Here is a 20,836-nt window from a genome sequence, read left to right as displayed (position 1 = left end):
ACAATGCTCAACGGCCTAGCCGTCTACCAAATTTTGTAGAGCTTTTGTCTTACAAACAATCCTTTCCTCATTCGACCTTAGTTCAGCGAGGCAGGGCTGTGTCTCCATTATAAAACGTAGTTTTCCCCACAGTTCTTGGATGGTAGTTGTAGTTTACTTTTCAAAAATTTCGTTGTCATGCATGAACTCGGCGCTGTCGGATGGGAGGGTACCGACGATTATTCCCCCGGCTTCGATTACAAGTTTTATGGTGACCGAAATGAAATGTGGTGTCGATTTATTGTCTTATGATTATTTCAAAAAGCTTCTGAAAAATACTTATTTTAGAAATCAAACCTGTTAATATTTAATCATCAAAAATAAAATCAGAATAAAGTGATCGCATGAATTCTCGGAGCATTCGTTTCAATGTTCATCCCTCCTTATAAAATGGTGAGTTCTAGACGTATTTCGCTACTTTGAACGATCCCGCCAAAATCGAGCGCACTTGCACTTCTACACTCTCCACGCAGTCGCGATACTAGTTCATTACAAACGCGTGGTAGTCAGAGTCAGACTGCTAATCACACTATGTCAGCTGGCTTTATGAAGATAGCGGTCACTGATGAGCACTAGAGGTAGCCTTGGGAATTTTCTTTGCCAGGAATGAATTGGAGCTGGCTGTGATGGGGATCGAGCGCGGACATTTGAGTGCAACTTATGGGACTGATTAGTACGGTGACCTCAGCTGCCGCCGGCGACGTTTGTCAACTCGACGTCTGATCAGCATAAGTGACCCAGCAGTGACGACCGAATATGCCGAAGGCGATTGCAGGCGTCAAAAATCCCGGTTTTGTCAGCACATTGGAGGCTACTTGTTTTTTGAATTTTGACTTTGTTCGCTTTGTGTTACATAGGCATGCACGGCGGCTTTAGATCGGGAAAGAAAATGTATATCACTTTTGGAAACAGCTAAGCGATAGTTACGCATATCGCATTGCGATGATTGCGCTTTCAACAGTACGTTGACTAGAGGGTAAAACTTGAAATTGAAAAGAAGACAGAAGATATACAGACAGTGTAGACAAAGTGAAAGATCATGCCAGAATTTGTGCTGGTACTTGTCCGTGGTCTCAACCCGAACATACCAGACGTACTTTTATGCCGGTCATAAATGACAGTATGCCTTCCTTTCTGTAAAATGGACGGCTCAGGTAGGCCAACATAAATGAAAACGGTCCTTTTCAGGACCAACAAATTTTCCAAAAAGAGAACTACCGAATCAAATGTGTTTGCATGTCTTTATTATACACAGTGTGTGTGCGTTTTATCTTTCGGTACGCCCCGAGTATTTGGTTTTTTTCCCCGCCTTGAACAATCAACGCTACGTACGGAAAAAGTAAACAACGTATCGCTAATGACTCATTTGCAATTTGCATATCATGTCAATCATGCAGATTCAAACTGAACATCGCGAACGTTATACCGGCGATATTACCGGCAAATATTTTATCCTTTTTCTGATTCCAGACGTCATTTCAACTTTAATTTCGTCAGAAACCAAGTATATTGTGCTCCAAATACTTATACACATATCCCTCAATTTCCAAGAAAAAAATTAATCGGTAGATTTCTAAATTAACGGTTTTTATGGACGACGTCCAGAGCGTACCGAGTACGTTTGAATATCCCACCATTATGACCACTCTCGTAGGTTCTCGCGCTTTTATACGGGAGTTGGGGCTTTAAGTGTATCAAATGCCTGTTGGCATTGCTCTGACCAAACAAACTGTACTTTCTTTTTAAGTAAGTTAGTCAAAGGCTCAGTAATTGTGGAGAAATTTGGACAGAATTTTCTGTAGTAACCAGCCATACCGAGAAAGCGCATCAGTTGTCGTTTGCAGTTTGGTATGGGAAAACTTGAAATGGCACTGATTTTGGCATCAACAGGTTTTACCTCACCCTGTCCTACAGTATGTCCGAGGTAAGTTACCCTTGCCCATACAAACTCAGATTTGGCAAGGTTGACAGTCAACATTGCTTTACTCAGTCTCTCAAAGAACTTCCGCATGAGCTTGATGTGTTTCCTCCCAGGTGTCACTATACAGGATGACGTGGTCAACGTAAGCTGCACACCCGTCTAGCCCGGATATGACGTCGTTGATCATCCGTTGGAACGTTGCCGGAGAGTTCTTCATTCCAAATGGCATCACCTTGTACTGGAACAATCCGTCTGGCGTAACAAAGGCGGATATTTCACGAGCACGATCTGTCAGAGGGACTTGCCAAAATCCCTTCAGTAGGTCAAATTTCGTCACATACTTGGCTTTTCCCACTCGGTCGATGCAGTCATCAATCCTCGGGATTGGGAAAGTGTCTGTCTTTGTTAAAGTGTTGACCTTCCTAAAGTCCGTGCACATACGATAACTGTGATCTGGTTTGGGAACAAGTATGCACGGCGAACTCCAGTTACTTTTACTGGGTTCAATAAAGTCATTGTCCAGCAGGTATTTGACTTCTTCCTGGAGATATTTTGCTTTTGTTGGATTCAGTCTGTATGGATGTTGTTTTACAGGCTTACTGTCCCCAACATCAACGTCGTGATAGATGACGTTTGTCCTCGTTGGAACATCTTGAAACAGGTGTTTATATTCGTGGAGCAGTTCTTTCACCTGTTGTTGTTGTTCTGGCTGGAGGTGTGCCAACTTTGTAGACTCCAGCTTCTCCAGGATTTCTGAGTTCTGAAGCTTGACCGAGCCCAGCTTTGAGTTTAGAGTATTTTCACTCAAGTCAGTTTCAGTATCACTATCTTCATAATGGCCAGAACTGACGGTACTGACAGGCTGAGTTATAGTAGGATTATCCCTATCCAAATATGGCTTAAGCATATTTATGTGACATAGCTGCTTTTGTTTTCGCCTGTCAGGTGTTATTATGATGTAATTTAAATCACTCAATTTCTTATCGATTAGATATGGCCCAAAGTAACGAGCATGGAGTGGTTTGCCAGGAATTGGAAGTAGAACAAGAACTTTTTGACCTGGTTCAAACTTCCGTTTTGAGGTGTTTTTATCGTATTTGGTTTTCATTGACTGCTGAGATGACTCAAGATTTTCTCTGGCTAATTCACATGCTTTAGAGAGTTTTGTACGAAAATCTGACACATATTGCAAAATATTCAGACAATCATCATCGTCTGATAGGAATTTCTCTTTAACGAGCTTAAGTGGGCCACGGACTGTATGTCCAAATACAAGCTCAAATGGGCTAAAACCAAGAGACTCTTGAATTGACTCTCTAACAGCAAAGAGCAGAAAATGAATTCCTTCATCCCACTGCTTCTCTGTGTCAAAACAGTAGGTCCTAATCATGTGGTCTAATCATGTTTTTCAAAGTTGATGAAATCGCTCAAGAGCACCCTGACTTCTGGATGATAGGCGGATGACCTATACTGTTAATGCCTAGCTGATCCATTACTTGTTGAAAAATACCAGACATAAAGTTGGAGCCTTGATCGGACTGGACACATTTAGGGAGGCCAAATAAAGTGAAAAATTTGACTAAAGCTTTCACTATAGTCTTTGTCTTTATATTTCTCAGTGGTATGGCTTCTGGGAACCGAGTTGATGTACACATAATGTCAGCATGTACTCATTTCCTGATCTTGTTTTTGGTAGGGGCCCAACACAGTCTATTAGTATCCTACTAAATGGTTCTTGAAATGCAGGAATTGGCTGTAAAGGGGCCTTTGGAATGGTCTGATTTGGCTTTCCTACCATTTGACATGTGTGACAGTTTTACAGAAATGTGCTACATCCTGCCTGAGATTAGGCCAATAAAGTGACTGAGATTTTGTGATAAGTTTTCCTTACTCCCAAATGACCAGCCCAGGGGGTTTCATGGGCTAGGCGCAATATTTCAGCACGATAGGGCTTTGGAACGACAATTTGATGTTTTATAGCCCAATCGTCATCAACCAAGACATCTGGAGGTCTCCATTTACGCATGAGAATACCAGATTTTGTATAATAGGAAACAGAGCTATCTGAAGTTTTACCTTCATCATCTACCCTGTCAAACAAAGACAAAATATCTGGGTCTTTGTGTTGTTCTGCAATGAGATTTGATCTAGAAAATGTCTGACTTTGGTCAGCAGAAGTTTTACTGGAAGTTTCAAATCCACGAGGGATAACGGAATGATCCGTGTCAAACACCTGACTGAGAAAGGTGTCATTTAAGTCAACATCTGTGACATTATTTTTGAGAGTATTTTGATTCTCGGAAGTTTTCTTTGACATGGCTCGAGTAATGGCACATGAAGGAAATAAATCGGGTATCTCTTGTTCAATTGGCTCTGGATCCTGATCTAAACTAGGATTATCAGTCACAAGTGGATTAGTAATGACCTTGTCCCCAGCAAGGTCGTTTCCAAGAAGAAGGTGAATCCCTTCAAAAGGCAAAAAAGGCCTAATACCTAAAGCCACAGGTCCAGAAACAAAGTCCGAAGACAAATAGACATTATGGAGAGGAACAGGAATGTAGTCATTACAATCTACCCCCTTAATAAGAACTTTAGAACCTGAAAATGACTTTTCAGAAAACGGCAGGGTATCTGCCAACAAAAGAGACTGGGAAGCCCCGGTATCTCTTAAAATTTTGACAGGGGTAGCGGAAGAGAAATCACTAGAAAGTGATATAAAACCATTATGAATAAATGGCTCGAAAATACCCATAATGCTATCTTGAGAAGAATTGACCTTGACCTCATTAATTGGGGATGAGAGGGGTTTAACCTCAGAAAATGTGTTGCACACATTATTAGACTCTAATTGAGTTGATGAAGAAATAAAGCCGGTTGGCTTAGATCCACTTTGACCACTTTGACCTTCACGTTTTCTTTTCAATTTGAAACACTCTGACATTAAATGGCCGTCTTTCTTACAATAATTACAAGAAAGTGTACCGAACTGTTTGTCAGAAGGAGATTGAGACTTGGGATCTGATGATGTGGGAGTGTTACTTGAACTCTGTGAACTGTTGTCATTTGATTTTCTACTCTCCTTTGAAAAATTCTTGGATGAAAAGGAGGAGTTAAATTTACCTGCATTGTTTCTGTATGAAAAGGACTGGGATGGTTTGCTGAGAAATGAAGATTTGTGGGTCAATGAATAATCATCGGCCAAACGTGCAGCAACCTCCAATGTATCTGCCTTTTGTTCATTGATAAACGTCTTGATGTCACTCCGAATGCACCTCTTAAATTCTTCAATCAAAACAAGCTGTCGTAATTTGTCATAATTCTGACTGACCTTTTCAGAAGAACACCAGCGATCAAACAGTTGTTCTTTTGTTCGAGCAAATTCAACATAAGTTTGATCCTTCACCTTCTCACAATCCCTAAATTTCTGACGGTAAGCTTCAGGCACCAACTCATAGCCCTTGAGAATTAATTCCTTCACAGAATCATAATTTGAAGCCTGCTCTACTGACAACTGAATGTAAATTTCTCTGGCTTTACCCACCAAAGCACTCTGCAAAAGCATAGACCAGGACTCCTTAGGCCAATTCAGACTCTGAGCAATTTTCTCAAAATGAGGAAATATTTATCAACATCCTTTTCTTGGAAAGGGGAACTAACCTGAAATGCTTAGTGATGTCAAACTTGTCTGAAGGGAAGAATTTTCCTGATTGTCCAAGCTCTAAACGTCTCATTTCTAACTGTAGTCGATGTTCTTCCAATTCTCTCTCCTTTTCTCTCTGTCTTTCTTCCATTTGTAATTCTTTGTCTTTCATTTGTAATTCTTTGTCTTTCATTTGTAATTTTTCCTGCCTTTCCCTTTCTTCCATTTGCAATTTTTCCTTTTCTAATTCCAATTTCTTAAGCTCCAAATCTGCCTGTATTTCTAATTCTAATTTTTTGAGTTCGAAGGAAGACTCAGGCTCATAATCTTTTAAGGCAGACTCCTCAAAATGGCCAGAATTAACTAAATGTTTTGCAATCTTGAACTGAATTTCTCGCTTGCGCATAGACCTTTTGACATCTACTTTAAGGAAATTTGCCAGTGCTATGAGGTTGTCTTTTCTGAGGGAATTAAATGTGTCCTGATCAAGGTCATCCATAAATTCGTCTGGCTTGAATTCCGCCATGATTGAATTTCGCTGAGTTCACAGTATACAGTAGTTTTGAAAAGGCTGTCAAAATGTTTTCAAACGGCTCAAAATATTCGTATCCCGGACGAGCCCCCAATTTGTTACGTGCAGAGAAAACGAACAAAGGGTGAACTCAGCAGTTAACGTTTAAAACAAATTTATTACAAAAAAAAACTAATTGCTAAGTCAGGGATAGAGTACAAGCTTTAAAAGTGTACAGACTACTTATCTCAGCTGGGACGGCAAAGCTCCAGTCTCAGAGTTGTAACAGTCAGTCGGATGAATGAACAGTCCTTTGGCTTGCAGGCTTGAAACTGCACAAAGTCCACAGTATAAATCCAGCGTTGGCAGTGAAGGTCTTGAAAAGTCTTGAGAATGACTACTGCTGGAGTTTAGTAACACACAAGAGACACGATCCCAAAAGTCTGACTGGAAGCTGAGCGCGTCCCTTTTATAAAGGCATATAAGAACAATCTAGAACTTTTATTGACATGCTAATTACAGTTCTAAAATTATCTCCCTTACACAACTAATCAACTTTCCAGAACATTCCAAACATGACTAATTGAATTCAAGGTTGTGAGGTCATCAAGGGCAGTGACCTTGGGAATGTTCTAGACTAATTGAACTCAGGTCATGATGAGTGTGGGGGAAATGACCTACATAACAATATATATGCATAACTCAGTAACCACAAGTTATTTACGCTTCAATTTTGATAGGATAATAGACCTTAAGATGTCACATCTTGTACCTCATTTATTATGCGCATATGTATTTCTTGGCTGGCCAATACAGCTAGAAGTCTGATCTTTTTCCCCGATTTAGAACCATAACTTAGACATGCCTCTTGTTTCAAATTGGGAACAATGACATAGACCAATGTGTCCATAGATCTGAACATATACACTCCAGTGATACTTCTTAATGACCACATTTCCCTGCCCCATCAAGACTAATACTCCTATTACAAGTGGGGACTATGTCATTGTCAATGACTTTGAGATTGTTATACATGTATAGAACATCAAGACACTGTTGAAGATTCCATTCAGTAAAGCACAGGTCAGCATTGCTGTACACAGAATTGGAAGAACACTATTCCTGGATGAGTTTGATGTCTACAGACACTTACTCTCTGCACCACAGGTGAGCATTAGCACAATTTCTTTTTATCGTCTTTACCTTGTGTCTCCCCAAACTTTGTACAATGAGGTGGTTAGAACCTTACAAGTTACATACAAGAAAAACAGCTGTCATGTTGGCAGTCTGTATCAGTGGCTTTATCATGATACAATAATTTTTGCACCACCATTTTCCATTTCGCCAGTGAATTAAACTAATATTCAGAACTCAAGTAAGGTTAGTAGGGGACCATGTTGCAGCTATCCCTTGTTTTAATAGAATGGTACATGTGTGTATCTGCAAAGCTATACTGACAGCATTCAGTTTCTCTCATAGCTGCTGGTAGAGCTCATATTTCTGTTGCCAGGTCTTGATTGAGGAAATTGTCAGGACTAATTGACAGAAGAAAAGTATATTGATGAACATAGCATCATTAAAAGTTTGATGACCTAATGGCTAGTGTACTTGAGGTGCAGTTCCTATACTTCTTCCACATATCAAATATTGTCATTTATGTATTACCAGAAACCTTTCTCATAGCGCAGACACACTTCTTCTAAGCACAAACACACCCATTCTACTGTCTATAACTAGAGGTACATCTTGTCAGTACTATCATAGTTTCTGTTTGGTGTGGTTTCTGTATTTCTGCATTTGATTTAACCTCCATCAGTGCTAAACTTTTGGTTTTCATGGCTCTGACAAAAGTACCATTTCAATTTCATCTTACCAACATCCCCTTGATCTATAGAAATGAAACTGAACCATACAAATTTAGAGTTTTGGTCTTGTATGTAATATTTCAGAGTGGAAGGGATTGGTTGAGGAATTTCATCATCCATCAAATCCGTGGTAAAAAGTTCACAAGAAAAAGGAAAACCAGAGATGACCTCCACAGTCGAAGTTTACTTTCAAAATTTTTGTACTACAGGTAAAATTTTCATCTTTAATATTTGGTCTTCTTATAAAGGGATTTAGCAGCTCGGACCACTGCTGTGTGCAACCATAGTTTAGGAAATACCAAGCAACGTGATTTATCAAACAAAATTGTACTGGCAGATTTGCTGAACAAAAGTACATGAAGATTGTTTTAATTTTGAAATTATTAAACTAATAGCTCTAAAATAAGATGGTCCCAGCTGTATTTGTTAACCAAATTTTAGTGTAATATCCCAAGCATATTATGAGACTTGTCAGTACTTTCAACTATGTAAATACATGTATTCCTTCTGACATATATTGTATATTTTACATTGTACTGTTGTGATGCATTTGCAGTCTCCAGCGATTGTGATTGTGATGGTATTTAGAGAGATATAAAATATAAAATGGATCATGCTGTGAAATCTGAGATGTAAAGGCTATTCTATCACAGAAACAGTTATGTTACTTAAAAATCAGGGAGAACTTGTTGATTTTGTCAATTGAATTTAAGGTGTTGATTGATTTGAGTTCTGATCTATCATTTTGTTTCTCAGTATTGATAGTGTGGAGAACACAGAACCTTACTCGGTGAATGAACCTGAAGACACCCAACCACCAGGCGATGCTGGTACCAGGCAACCAGATAAGGATCCAATGGTTATGACCAGTGAAGATACACAAAACGTGGGTACTCACTTCAAAAAGTGACTCTTTAAAAGGGCCAGAAGCTGTAACTTTGGATGATCTTTTGTCTATTTTTGTTGCAGTTCCTTGTTCTGCTCCCCAATATATGTTGAATTAAGCTTGCCAGCACAGATCTTTATGTGTTGAATGCATTGGTATTGTATACATTTGAATTCTAATTCAGACCAGAACTCTCTTGTCAACAGTAACAATGCAGCCTGCACATGTACAGATTATGTTAACAAGCTAAATACTGTGTATCTCAATAGGCTTTTGGGAGTAGAATAAGAAACTGTAGTTGATATCAAACAAAGAAAATATGGAAATTCATCAAAAATTCAGTTACTGGCCCATCAAAGATATGTTTGTAATGTCATGACATGACTGTGCTTTTTGCATAATCACATGTGTTGAATTTTTGGTCATCAGTTGTGGTTAAAAAAATAATGATGTGAAACCGTTGTTTTCTCACAGCCTTGTCCGAGTGAATTTGCACGGCAGGTGTTATGGCATTTTGAAGACATTCAAATGTTGATAGGCTCTGACTTGCCAATATTTGGTGGAGGAAAATACCCAAGTGTCAGTCTTAGGCTGAGGTAAGTACATTTATGCAAAAGTGATGCAGCTGTAGCCATACAATATACTGTTCTGTAGGTTTTCCAAATCTTCATCAAGGAAATGAATATATTGTAGTTGTTCTCAATGCAGAAATGTGAGAATTTGTCCTATGGAGAAACATGATGATTTTTGGAGTTTGAAGAAAATGATGCCAGGTTTTCAAAACATATCGCTAATGAAATTCAGACTTTTCACAAGTCAACATCTTTACCTTGCTGTACAGGTAATGTTTACAAGCCGGCTGATGATCAATATGCTTTATAGGTGTTGTTTAGGACTGCTTCAATTCTTAGATGATGGGGGTGTACACAGTTTGTGTCAAGTCAGTCACGTCCAAGCACTGTCACTGAATTGTGGTGTTCCCCAGGGCCCTGTCTTCAGACCAATTCTCTTCTGTCTCTATGTGGTGACCCTGGAGGATACCATAATCAAACATTACTTGGATTACATGATGCGCGCTGACAACAATCAATTGTCATACGTGATTTTGACCAGGTTCTCACTGCCTCAATTGAGTCGCTTTTGGATGAGATATGGGGCTGGGGATGGATGAGGTATAATATTGTGCATTTCTTGTCTAAGTTATGGATTGTAGGCCCTGTCCCTGAATGCGATTTTTGGATAAGTGATGTCATTGTATATCCATCTGACTCAGTTTGCAATCTTGGTGTCACAATGGACTCTGCCTGCACTATGTCAGACCATGTTACAAACATTTGCAAATCAGCATCACATGCAATTTCGAAGATAGGAAAAATTCACAGTGTCCTAAACCAATGTACTACAGAAAAACTTGTATGTGCTTTCATTACCATCATGTTTAGATTACTGTAATTGTCTTCTTTTCTGCGCTGTGAATTACACAAACTATGTTCATACAGGGAAAAATTGAAACGTTTCTGCAACACTATTTGTGATTTGTAAACACAGGGGATTAATAGATTGAGTCCGCTTGCGTCCACATACACAAAATTAAGCCATTGTTTTGATGTTTAAGACGTCTTAATGCGCCCTCTCGAGTTCAAAAGGTGTGTATGGTCAAGCATTGTTTGTAACAAGATGGCTGAAATGGACGACGTCGTACTGGCTGTAAAGAATGTGAAAGAGGCTCCCCACCTAACTATCCAAAATGTTTTTGTGTCGAGTTTGTATTTGATTCGTTTCTAAAATGTGTTCCTACATTCCTTTCCGATTGTTTGTGTTAATAAAAATGTTTGTTTCGCCTCGCCATAAGCTTTCCCCACACAAACAAAACATTACCGTACACACTAATCCAAACTTGCCTACAAATATCCGAGGCGAAACAAACATTTTTATAACACAAACAATCGGATAAGAATGTAGGAACACATTTTTGAAACGAATCAAACACAAACTTAATGACTCAATCGAATATTTTTGTTCCCAATTAATAGATCATAGACAATCTCAATTCTCGGTTTAGGCCACGGTCCTTTTGGTGGAGGGACCGTGTTTCGGCCTATGGCATTTTTTGTCGACCGATAAAAGTATTTTCATCTTCAATATTCCATTCTAATTTCACCTACGGTATATAATATCCTAACCTCCTGTGACTTTCCTTCTAAACGTTGATTTGCCTTGTGCACCAAAAGAGATGCTGTATTTTATGCCAAACGATGAAAAAATATGTGAAGAAATAACCATGTATCAGTCAGTACGGCAGGCGAAACCCGGACGGCCATACCGATTGGGGACAGAGCAGAGTAGATCGAAACGCAAACGGGGTGTTATTATACGAAAGGCGGTGACTTATTTTAAAGCTGAATAAAATGCTGTCTCTGGTTGTGTAAGTCTGTTGATCGAAATACATATTTTGTTCCCAGTTGATTAATCATTGGGGGATGGCAGTCTCGATCTCCCCTTTATGGTTCGATATTTACTGACTCGTTCCCTCTCATTATTGTCAATCGATGAAAGTATTTTCGTCTTCCATATTCAATATTACTTTGACCGATGTTACATCCTGACCTATACTGTCATTAGTTTTGACCAACATACAAAGACGTTGCCCATGCGTCCAGTTGATGATATACTTTGCAAAACGGTGAAGAAATGGGGGCCCGGGAGACATCGATGTCAGTCTTTCCGGACTGTTATATCAAAGGAGATGAATTAGGGGATATCAAAGGAGATTAATCAGTTAGTTGAATAAAACATAACTTTTCGGACTTATTTTATGTCAATTTTGTCAATGTCGGACTTTTGATTCGATTGAGAAACCAGAATCACCTACAGAGATGTCAGTATTAAACACGGACGATCAATTGGGAATAGTTTGTTGTGCTACTGTCGGTCTCAGTCGTGGTGTCTCTCCCATAAAATTTCGAAGCTATGGGTCTACACTTGTCGTTTCGATTCACAGGTAGCGGTACACCGATGACCAGATATTGTACCGTTCTTAAAACTAGTCTAAGCAATTTTACGACACTGCACTATTTGCCATCGTGTCTCCCCGTGAATGTCCTTGAACCTAGTACCTATGGACGTGACCATTGTTTTACTGCGCCCATTAGAGTGTAAAACCCCTGCTCGTTCCAAGCAGAATACTTTTAAAAGTTCTGTACATCAGTGCACACTGTGTGTATAAGCCCTAAACCTAGTTTAATTCAATTATGGAAAGGTATTAAAGAATAAAGGGTCGTTACAGTTGCTAAAATTGCGAGATAGAATAGTCCTATCCACAAGCGCTATTGTTTTAACCCCTTAATCATGTCCATGGTGTGCTGTTGATTTTCATTCTTTCGTGCAATTTCATTCGTTTGGAGCACATATCTTTCATTTGACCGCTCAGTGGGACTCTTCTGGATAATGTGTTTTAGGATGAAAAGAACTCTACAGTGTTAAAGAATAAAGGGTCGTTACAGTTGCTAAAATTGCGAGAAAAACGGCACGTTTTACTCAAATAGAATAGTCCTATCCACAAGCGCTATTGTTTTAACCCCTTAATCACGTCCACGGTGTGCTGTTGATTTTCATTCTTTCGTGCAATTTCATTCGTTTGGAGCACATATCCTTTCATTTGACCGCTCAGTGGGACTCTTCTGGATATGTGTTTTGGATGAAAAGAACTCTACAGTGAAAGACATAAACTTCGACGGTGATAGGTATACACACAGTCCCTGTGGTATACAATATCGGTTCGATGTGCGAAGATATGCAGATTACAAGTTATTTTAGAAGTTCTCAAAACCAGTAAAAATAATTCTGCGCACCACTTATTGATAATTTCTTCTTGTGAACGTCCTTGAATCCGTGACCGCGACCATTGTTTTCGAAGTGTTCGACGGTCGATGATCGGTAGATTAATGAAGATATATGTTACCGAACTATCGTGTGATTGTTTAATAGCATGGTTAGGTAATAGACGGTGTAGTCTGTAGAGGCGATACGGCGAAATTCCAGGGCCCAAGGGAGCGTACATCGCATGGTTTCTTACAACGAACGAGCCGTCGGTTTCCATAGCTACTACGTGAAATCCGGCCTCACCGATGTCCCTGTCCTGATTCGGAGAACAACTTTCAAGCTGCGTGTTGAGGTTCAGATGTCCGACTTTTTCATATTCAAAAGGCTTATTGATTTACAGAGAACGCCCGTCTTGTTTTTAGCTTTAACTTAGCACATGATGGCAATTGAAAATTCAAAGCCAAATAGCCAGTGGGAAAAAATTAGACGACTCGCTCTCACCAGCGGTCGAGGTCGCAATGAAAAAAAATCGAAGTCTGTGAAATCGGTATCATTGCTCCGCCATGTTTATTGTTGGTTGTACGGCCAGTTTAGAGTCACAGACTTTCTTCAAGGTAAAATTCATATAATTGCCATACCGCGAAGTTCCCTGTGCATTTCAATATGTCTATTTGGAAGCAAAAGCGCCACGGACATTCGATCGATGGTGATGAACTTTCTCCAGGCCGTGACATGGCACCAGTTACGAACTTTACCGGTTTTCGATACGAAAGATACGATATATTATCAGCGTTGTTCACGTTGTGTTTTGAGTATGATGTCGAATATAACAGGAAAACACTAACGATTAGAGTGACGATAGAGACCATGCCCGATATGGAAAAATTGACATCAACTACTTGCATTGAGCAGTGACCTGAAATTTCAGACTGATATATAAATGTCGACAATATAAAACATTGAAATGCCGGAGAGAGAGAGGGGGGGGGAGGGGAGAGAGAGGTTTACGCTGTGGCGAACTGAAGTTTCGGATATGACTTCGGTGTAGACGATACACAGACATCGAAAATGTACACCTACTTTACAGAAATTCGACTTATCTTAGAATAAAGAGTAGAACAAATCCAAAAGTGTTGGTTGAAGTAAATCTTCAGATTTTGGTTTTCTAAAGTTAGACAATACTTACAGAAATATGGTCGTCATAGTCTTCTTTTAAAAACTAATATCTTCGACACCACGTTTCTTATGATCGGTGATGTCATTTTTTATTATTTTTACAAACTTTCAATGCATCAAACGCCATAAGACTATCTCATCTGCCTGTCAAGGAGTTGAATATATTTCCAAGGGCTGGCACACGATATCAACTTACGTGTCGTCCGTCGAGCGGCCGGTGGCAGTGTCACAGATTGTTCCGTCTGTAATCGCGGCCACTTTGATTTTGATGTGACACCAACGTGCGTTTGAGGTTTTTTTGTTACCTAATTTGTCGACCTCACAAAATTTCACAGTCCATGCTTTGAAGCAGTCTCAACATGGCAAACATGTCTGGCTTTAATTTCATCCTCGTCGTTCCAAATTAAATTCGACCACTAAATTATTTCGGCAGTTTTAATTTCCCATTAATTCGACGTTTTTCAAATCGTAATTATTTTTTCTGGTCGAATTGATAGGGATTTTGGTAGCAAGCTTATCTCTTCGTCGGACCAGTATACCGCGAGATGTAGTACTGTGTTCGGCAGCCATGGCGAAAGTGAATATTGTATGTTGGTTGTTGTTTGTTTTACGTTACAAATACCTGTCGCGTGAGGGCGTTTGAAACGCTTCTGAAGCGGCTCAGTCTGTCCACACAGCGATTTGCGGATAGAGTTAATCCCTACAACGGCTCTGGTCGGGCCGACTAAACCGTCTCAAATCTGAAACGCTTCAGAACCACTTCGGAGTGTCCACACATAACTTTCTGTGTCAGTATCGGCCCAGAACCATTTCAGAGGCGTTTTCAATGGCCTGTGTATGAACGGCATAAAACTCCAGGCCATTCAAAACTCAGCAGCTTAACTTGTTAGCAGGAACTGAAAAAGGGACCATACAACAACAGTACAACATAATTTACATCGGCTATAAGTCCAGAAACGAATCAATTTTAAAATTCTTTGTTCACACACAAAATCATTTATGGCCAAGCCCCAGATTATCTAGCTGATGTGCTACCAGTAGGTTATACTGGCTGCACTCTTAGGTGCCAATCCAGTGGTGTGGTTATTTGAGTTTTGGAGCAATAGAGCCCTTTCTGTATGTCTTCCTTGTTTGTTGAATGCTTTACCATCTGAACAAATGTTGGAACACAACACCAGCTACTTTTGCAAGATTACATATGATAGCGCCCTCTACGACCACTTTACTTGAAAAATGTCCACAACTTCTTGCAAGATACTTGCCTCAATTTCTATTCTGACACTATTTCACTACCACCATTGTTATTCTCTACAAAACCTGACCTTGCCAAAACAATTCTCTTGCCAGCATGCCACAGGCACATTCAAGGCCACCCTATTCAGTACACTTTGAACTTATAATCAAGTAGTCATGAAAGATTCTATGTGATAGAACTCTCTACAGCCTTTGTGTATTTTCCATGTTCTGATTCCATTTGTCTAAATGAACAGAGGGCACTTTCAGCATATGTCACCACTTTGGAAAAGGAAACATTTTCTTTACCTATTTAGCACTTCTTGACTTTGGAACTGCATTTACAATCACATTTGTACAGTTTTGCTTTTGCACATTGACAATTTTATATTTGGCAGGGACTATGTCATTAACAATGACTTGGTCTGGGTATTTTTGTACATCTCGCCAGTCTTATTTTATATTCTGCCCATTTGTTTTCCCGCACTTTTATTAAATAATATGATCTTGGATTATTTTTAATGCAGTGTAGAGTGCATTGAGATTTTTAAAAAAGTAATGCTCTCCATAACAAATAAATATTACTATTATTACTACTAAGAGCGACATTTATGATTACTTAAATATTTGCTTTTCCATTTCTAGAGATGAAAGTAAACCTATCAACGTCCTCACCGGTTTGGATTACTGGTTGGATAACTTAATCTGCAATGTTCCTGAGCTGGCCATGTGCTACCATCTCAATGGAATTGTACAGAACTATGAACTCCTCAAGACAGAGGAAATACCACAAATTAGAGGCTCACAGTTTAAACCTGGTGTTGTCAAAGACATTGCTCAAAATGTTCTCTCATTCATGAAGTCCAACTGTACCAAAGAGGGGCATACGTACTGGCTTTTCAAAGGTGAGAGTTGATCACTTCATAGAGACAAAAATGATTATACATGTACTTCATCAACACTTCTCATCCATGACCAAGGCTCACACCAATCACAAGGGAAGAGTTCAATCTTTTTTTTTTCATGACACCCAAAACTATGAAACGAAACCTGAACAGTAGCTCTTGTACCAGTGAATTTTATCAATGCATTGGAAATTAATGCAAGAATCAATATTTTTTTGCCAGCAGTTAATACCATTATCTGGTCATGAGCTGGAAGACCACAACCATATTAGCTAATGTCAAATGCAGTTCCAGTTGACCAGAAGTGTATTGACCATTGGTCTCACTCTCCCAGATGCCATTTATGATCATCAGGAAAATCTTTGCCCTTACCAAACACTTGTTTTCATATTTTTCTCCAGGCAACAATGATGATATAGTGAAGTTGTATGATCTGACAAGTCTATGCTCAGAAGAGGAAGAAAGTGATCCCACGTCAAGTACATGGGACAATCCATTCTCTGTGCCTGTCGCAATGTTGCTCTACAAGGTAGCTAGAAATATGAAGAAGTCAGAAACTGGTCACAGGTGAAAACACTTTTATTTCTCTCACTTTTACCTTACAAGAAATTCTTTGAACCTATCTGAGAATGTGCAAACTTGTTACGAAAATTGAGCATTCCTGGCAATAGATACTAGATTCATATAATGTTTGTAATATCTGTGTGCCCATTTGCAATATCTATCCCCAAACCACATTCCTTCCCGTAAGATGTTTGTAACATGATAAGGAAAGGGGATGTCCACCCAAAATGGCAGTGCCGTGGGTGAATAATTGAACTGCAATGTACATACAGAGCAAAGTATCGTTTAAGTTTTGTCATATCTACTCAATCTGTTACAATATACTGACAAATACAGTCTTTCTTTTGCCTATTAATATTGCATTGCTTTTCATAAATTCATTTTCAAACTCATATTTTCATGAGGATATTCAAGGAAATTCTCATTAGAGTGATTTCTGGTTTTGCAAAATATGTCAAAGTCATCCTGTTAATGAGTGATAGTTTGTGTATTTATGCTTTCTCTATAATATTTTGTAGATTTTTTGCTCTCAGGAGTCTATGTGAAGTAACATTTATTAAACTTACTCTTTCTTGATCACAATCAACAGGCATAAAGCAACCATTAGCAAATTACTCAGGAATTGTCTGACTCTTCTGGACAAAGACAAACATCCTCAGGTACCTATGATGCATATAATTTCTTTGCTTATGTTAATATATAGAATATATCCAGAAGTTTGGCACATAACTTGTTGAGTGAGCAGCAGATCCAAAGAACTGACAAATAGAAAATAACTTAAAATGTTTTATTTTATTTTGATATGGTCCTAGTAGAGTTTGTAGCGAATAATAGATGTGGGGGAAAACAGTGATATTAAAATCTCCTAAATTATCAATTTTTTTGCAAATTACTTCAGGATGTGAAAACTGTAATTATATTATATCAGTATGTCAAGTATGCCAATGTGTCATCGTAATTGGACGAGAGCTTACACTGGACATGGTAAAATGGCAATATACCAGCGCCAATGGACCTCTAAACTAGCATAGAAGGTTAATTCCATGATGAAGAGCATTTTATAGACGGGAGAAAAAATCAGCATTGGAACAAATTACATAAATAAATACAGGGAGATAATTAAATGAGCATTGTAAACATTTTGAAATTTTGCTTTTTGAACTGCCTTGCTAAAGCATTTAGCTAGCTCTTTGCCATGCTGGGCCTTTCACTTTTTTTGATCCGTGTTTAATACTTCCATTGCCACAGCTGACTTTGTGTCCTGGGTATTCCCCTCATCAACAATGAGACTTTGTGAAATAATGATCAATAATTGTAATTAATTCTAGATTGTAACTTCAGCAAATTATATGTTGTGTGATAACTACATCTCGGATGACCCTCACAAAGACAAAAGAGATGATGAATCGTCGTCCGATGATAACACCGACAGTAGCAGTGACGGAGACAAGGACGAAGATAGAAGCCCAGTTTCCTTGGAAGTGAAAAGTTTGTGCCAGCCGGCTAAACATTGGCACTGGAGAGAAATTGAGACCCATATCTCGTCAACATCAGGTTGTAGGAGAAGAACTAGAGAAGAGAAATGTCAAGAGGCCATGAGTTATATTGTTGCAGTATGTGATTATCTGAATTGTGTGTTCTTTGATTGAGTATCAGGGAGAGGGGCAAGATCTTGTACTGCACTACTTTGTAACAGCACTGGAAATACTATGAATTGTCCACAAACTGTATAGCAGATATATAAATATCTATGGTGTGAACATAATATGTAACAAATGCCAGAACAGATTTATAAGTCTCTAATGGGTCACCAGAATATGTCCAAATGCAACGATTGTAACAACCTTTTGTAGACAAGTGATTACTGGTCTGGACTAGGATTCAAATGTATGCAATATCTGTGCATTCTACACATATAGAAGCTGGACATATAGATGTTGACAGGCTATATAGTTGGTGTTTTAACATGCTTTTGGGAGTGGAACAAGAACCTTCAATTGACGTGCAAAACAAAATTAGTGAAAAATTCATTAAAAGTTACAACGACTTGCCCTTTAAATTGTTTTTAGATCCAGATGGCATTGGTTGATATTGACTTTAAAATATAGATGTTTATATGTGATTTTATAGGGTCTGACAATTATCGACAGTGACATTGAATCCAAGTCCACAGTGTCCAGGAACACTGGACAGTGTGCCATAGAGTTCCCTACAGCAAAGGAAGCCCAACTCAACCCAGCAACCAATGAGAGTCCAGACAAAGATGCCAATCAAGGAGAAAGCCACACCCTCACTGTTGCTAAGAGAAAGTTATCACCTTGTTCCTGGCAGGACCAGCTTAAGTTTTCATTGTTGAAAAAAGCCAGGGCTGTTTGTTATGTCTGTGCAAACGTCAACATGAAACAAAATGAGTATGGTGAAGTGTTGAGGTATTTACAGCTGGCATTGTTTTGCCACAGTAAGGAGATATTTCTTCTATTTATTCTCTTCCCTTTTCAAATGTCAATAGTACCATCACAACTTACTTTGCCCTTAAAAGCCTTTTGCTAATGAAGTAGGCATGGAAAAGTTCATGATAAAAGATATTGATGTTCTTACCTTTAGTTTGTTGCCTTAATTTTCTACTCTCCTAAAAAGCACTTTTCATAAATTGAAACTCTTTTTTTCAAAACATAACTACAGGCAGTCAAATTTTACAAGAAAACTTCTCGAAGTTGTTGACTAAAAAGATTTCTAATTCAAACAGTCGACAAACTGGATGCTGATCATTTGATAAGTTTCAAACTTTCCACTTTAAACCATTATGGCATTGAATTCTCAGGAAATAATCTAGAACTCAAAATGTTTTTTCCTGCCAATCACTGTATGGTTAAGAGGCTTGTTTGAGACAAAGTATAAAAAGGAGATGTTCACAGTGCTGTTGAAAATTTGCTGTTCTGTGGATTGCTGCAGAAATTGCGAACCATGAACCAAAGCGTACATGAATGCGTTGCAAGAGTGACTTGTGTCTCAGTGCATGTGTGTTCTTGATGTACCATCTCTAGGCGATCAAACTCAGAACTTTCAGAACTCTTTCAGTCAAGAAATCTATTTTACCATTTCAACTGACTGAGTTCAGTGAAGTGAGCCTGTAGATCAGTTGATGAACTCCACTTTGTGGAAACTTGAATCTGTTTCCACTATTAAGCTGCTCACCCCATTGCCTTGTAAACAGGCCCACAATTGCCACAGATAACAATGGGCTTGGGCCAAACCATGGTTGTGAAAGGGTTGAATTTTCTGCTTCATAATTTCCAGGTGCTGTCAGCAGCTATACAGGTGTAGAATCTGATTTACTCTGCAAAGATGAAGAAAACAGCCTACTTGGTGCCATATTCGGTATGTGTGGTGATGTCCACATCATGCTGGCCAGTGATCCTGATAGCATATCTAAATTTAAGAGTGACTTTCTGCAACAGACTAGTCAAGAAAGAATAATCGTTGAAAGTGTGAAGAAAGAAGTGAGCTTTAACAGTGAGTAAACTCGCAAATATCCAGTATAAAAATTTTATTTAACATTGAGATTGTGAGTTTTTATAGAACAAAATCTTCAAAGTCTCTTTGCTGTGAATGCTTTAGAACAGCTGGCTTCTGAGATGCTGCACATTGCCAGAACGATTGCCTTATTTCCGAAGACTTGCCGGTACTATGTGCATATTTTGGTAGTTGGGTTCAGTTCTTGTTGATAAGTCTGCAATTAAAATCATTCAAATTGTATCAAAGATATTAGGATGGACTATGTGAAAATTTTTTGATACTGTATCAACTTCGTATGTGACCGCCCCATATAGATTTTAAAATACATTTATGATATACTTTGATGTTTTATGAACTGATACTTGACTGAACGCACTTGTCTTTATGCTTTCGTTGATCAATGTTCATTTTTTCTCTTCAAATTTTTAGATTTTGAATGGGCTGTGACATTTTCTGAAGACATGAACGGTTGCTTAGTCACCAGTATCAGGAGTTATGAGACTTCATTGGAGTTGACTTCTAGTGATGATAATGCAGAGACTGTTGTGAATATTACAAGAAGGCTTGGCAATGCCCGCAATGAGCTTGGTAAACTTTACATGAAAGCAGCGGTAGATTTGGCAGACTCACAACAAGAAGGTATTCAAATAACCACGTTCCTGTCAGGTTGATCTTGCACCATCATGTCAATTTAATTAAAACCAGTAAAGCATAACATGGCACATATAATAATGGTAAAATTTTTATCAAAGTATGTG

General features: G+C 38.7%; 1 protein-coding gene across 1 annotated transcript in view; it reads left to right on the top strand.

Annotated features, from left to right (window-relative positions):
* The window catches only part of LOC139119931 (erythroid differentiation-related factor 1-like), a 38,369-nt gene that overhangs the window by 7,102 nt on the left and 10,431 nt on the right, over positions 1–20,836 (top strand). Inside the window, exons 4-14 of the mRNA XM_070683888.1 lie at positions 7,153–7,278; positions 8,061–8,185; positions 8,733–8,862; positions 9,337–9,458; positions 15,739–15,998; positions 16,400–16,565; positions 17,152–17,221; positions 17,891–18,175; positions 18,693–19,020; positions 19,860–20,075; positions 20,508–20,717. Coding sequence (XP_070539989.1) covers positions 7,153–7,278; positions 8,061–8,185; positions 8,733–8,862; positions 9,337–9,458; positions 15,739–15,998; positions 16,400–16,565; positions 17,152–17,221; positions 17,891–18,175; positions 18,693–19,020; positions 19,860–20,075; positions 20,508–20,717 — 2,038 coding nt within the window. The remainder of the gene's footprint in view (positions 1–7,152; positions 7,279–8,060; positions 8,186–8,732; positions 8,863–9,336; positions 9,459–15,738; positions 15,999–16,399; positions 16,566–17,151; positions 17,222–17,890; positions 18,176–18,692; positions 19,021–19,859; positions 20,076–20,507; positions 20,718–20,836) is intronic.

The sequence above is a fragment of the Ptychodera flava genome, chromosome 20, assembly GCF_041260155.1.
Source record: "Ptychodera flava strain L36383 chromosome 20, AS_Pfla_20210202, whole genome shotgun sequence".
NCBI classification, from domain to species: Eukaryota; Metazoa; Hemichordata; class Enteropneusta; family Ptychoderidae; genus Ptychodera; species Ptychodera flava.
The sequence above is the reverse complement of the archived record's forward strand: the minus strand, read 5'-3'. Positions and strand labels throughout refer to the sequence as shown.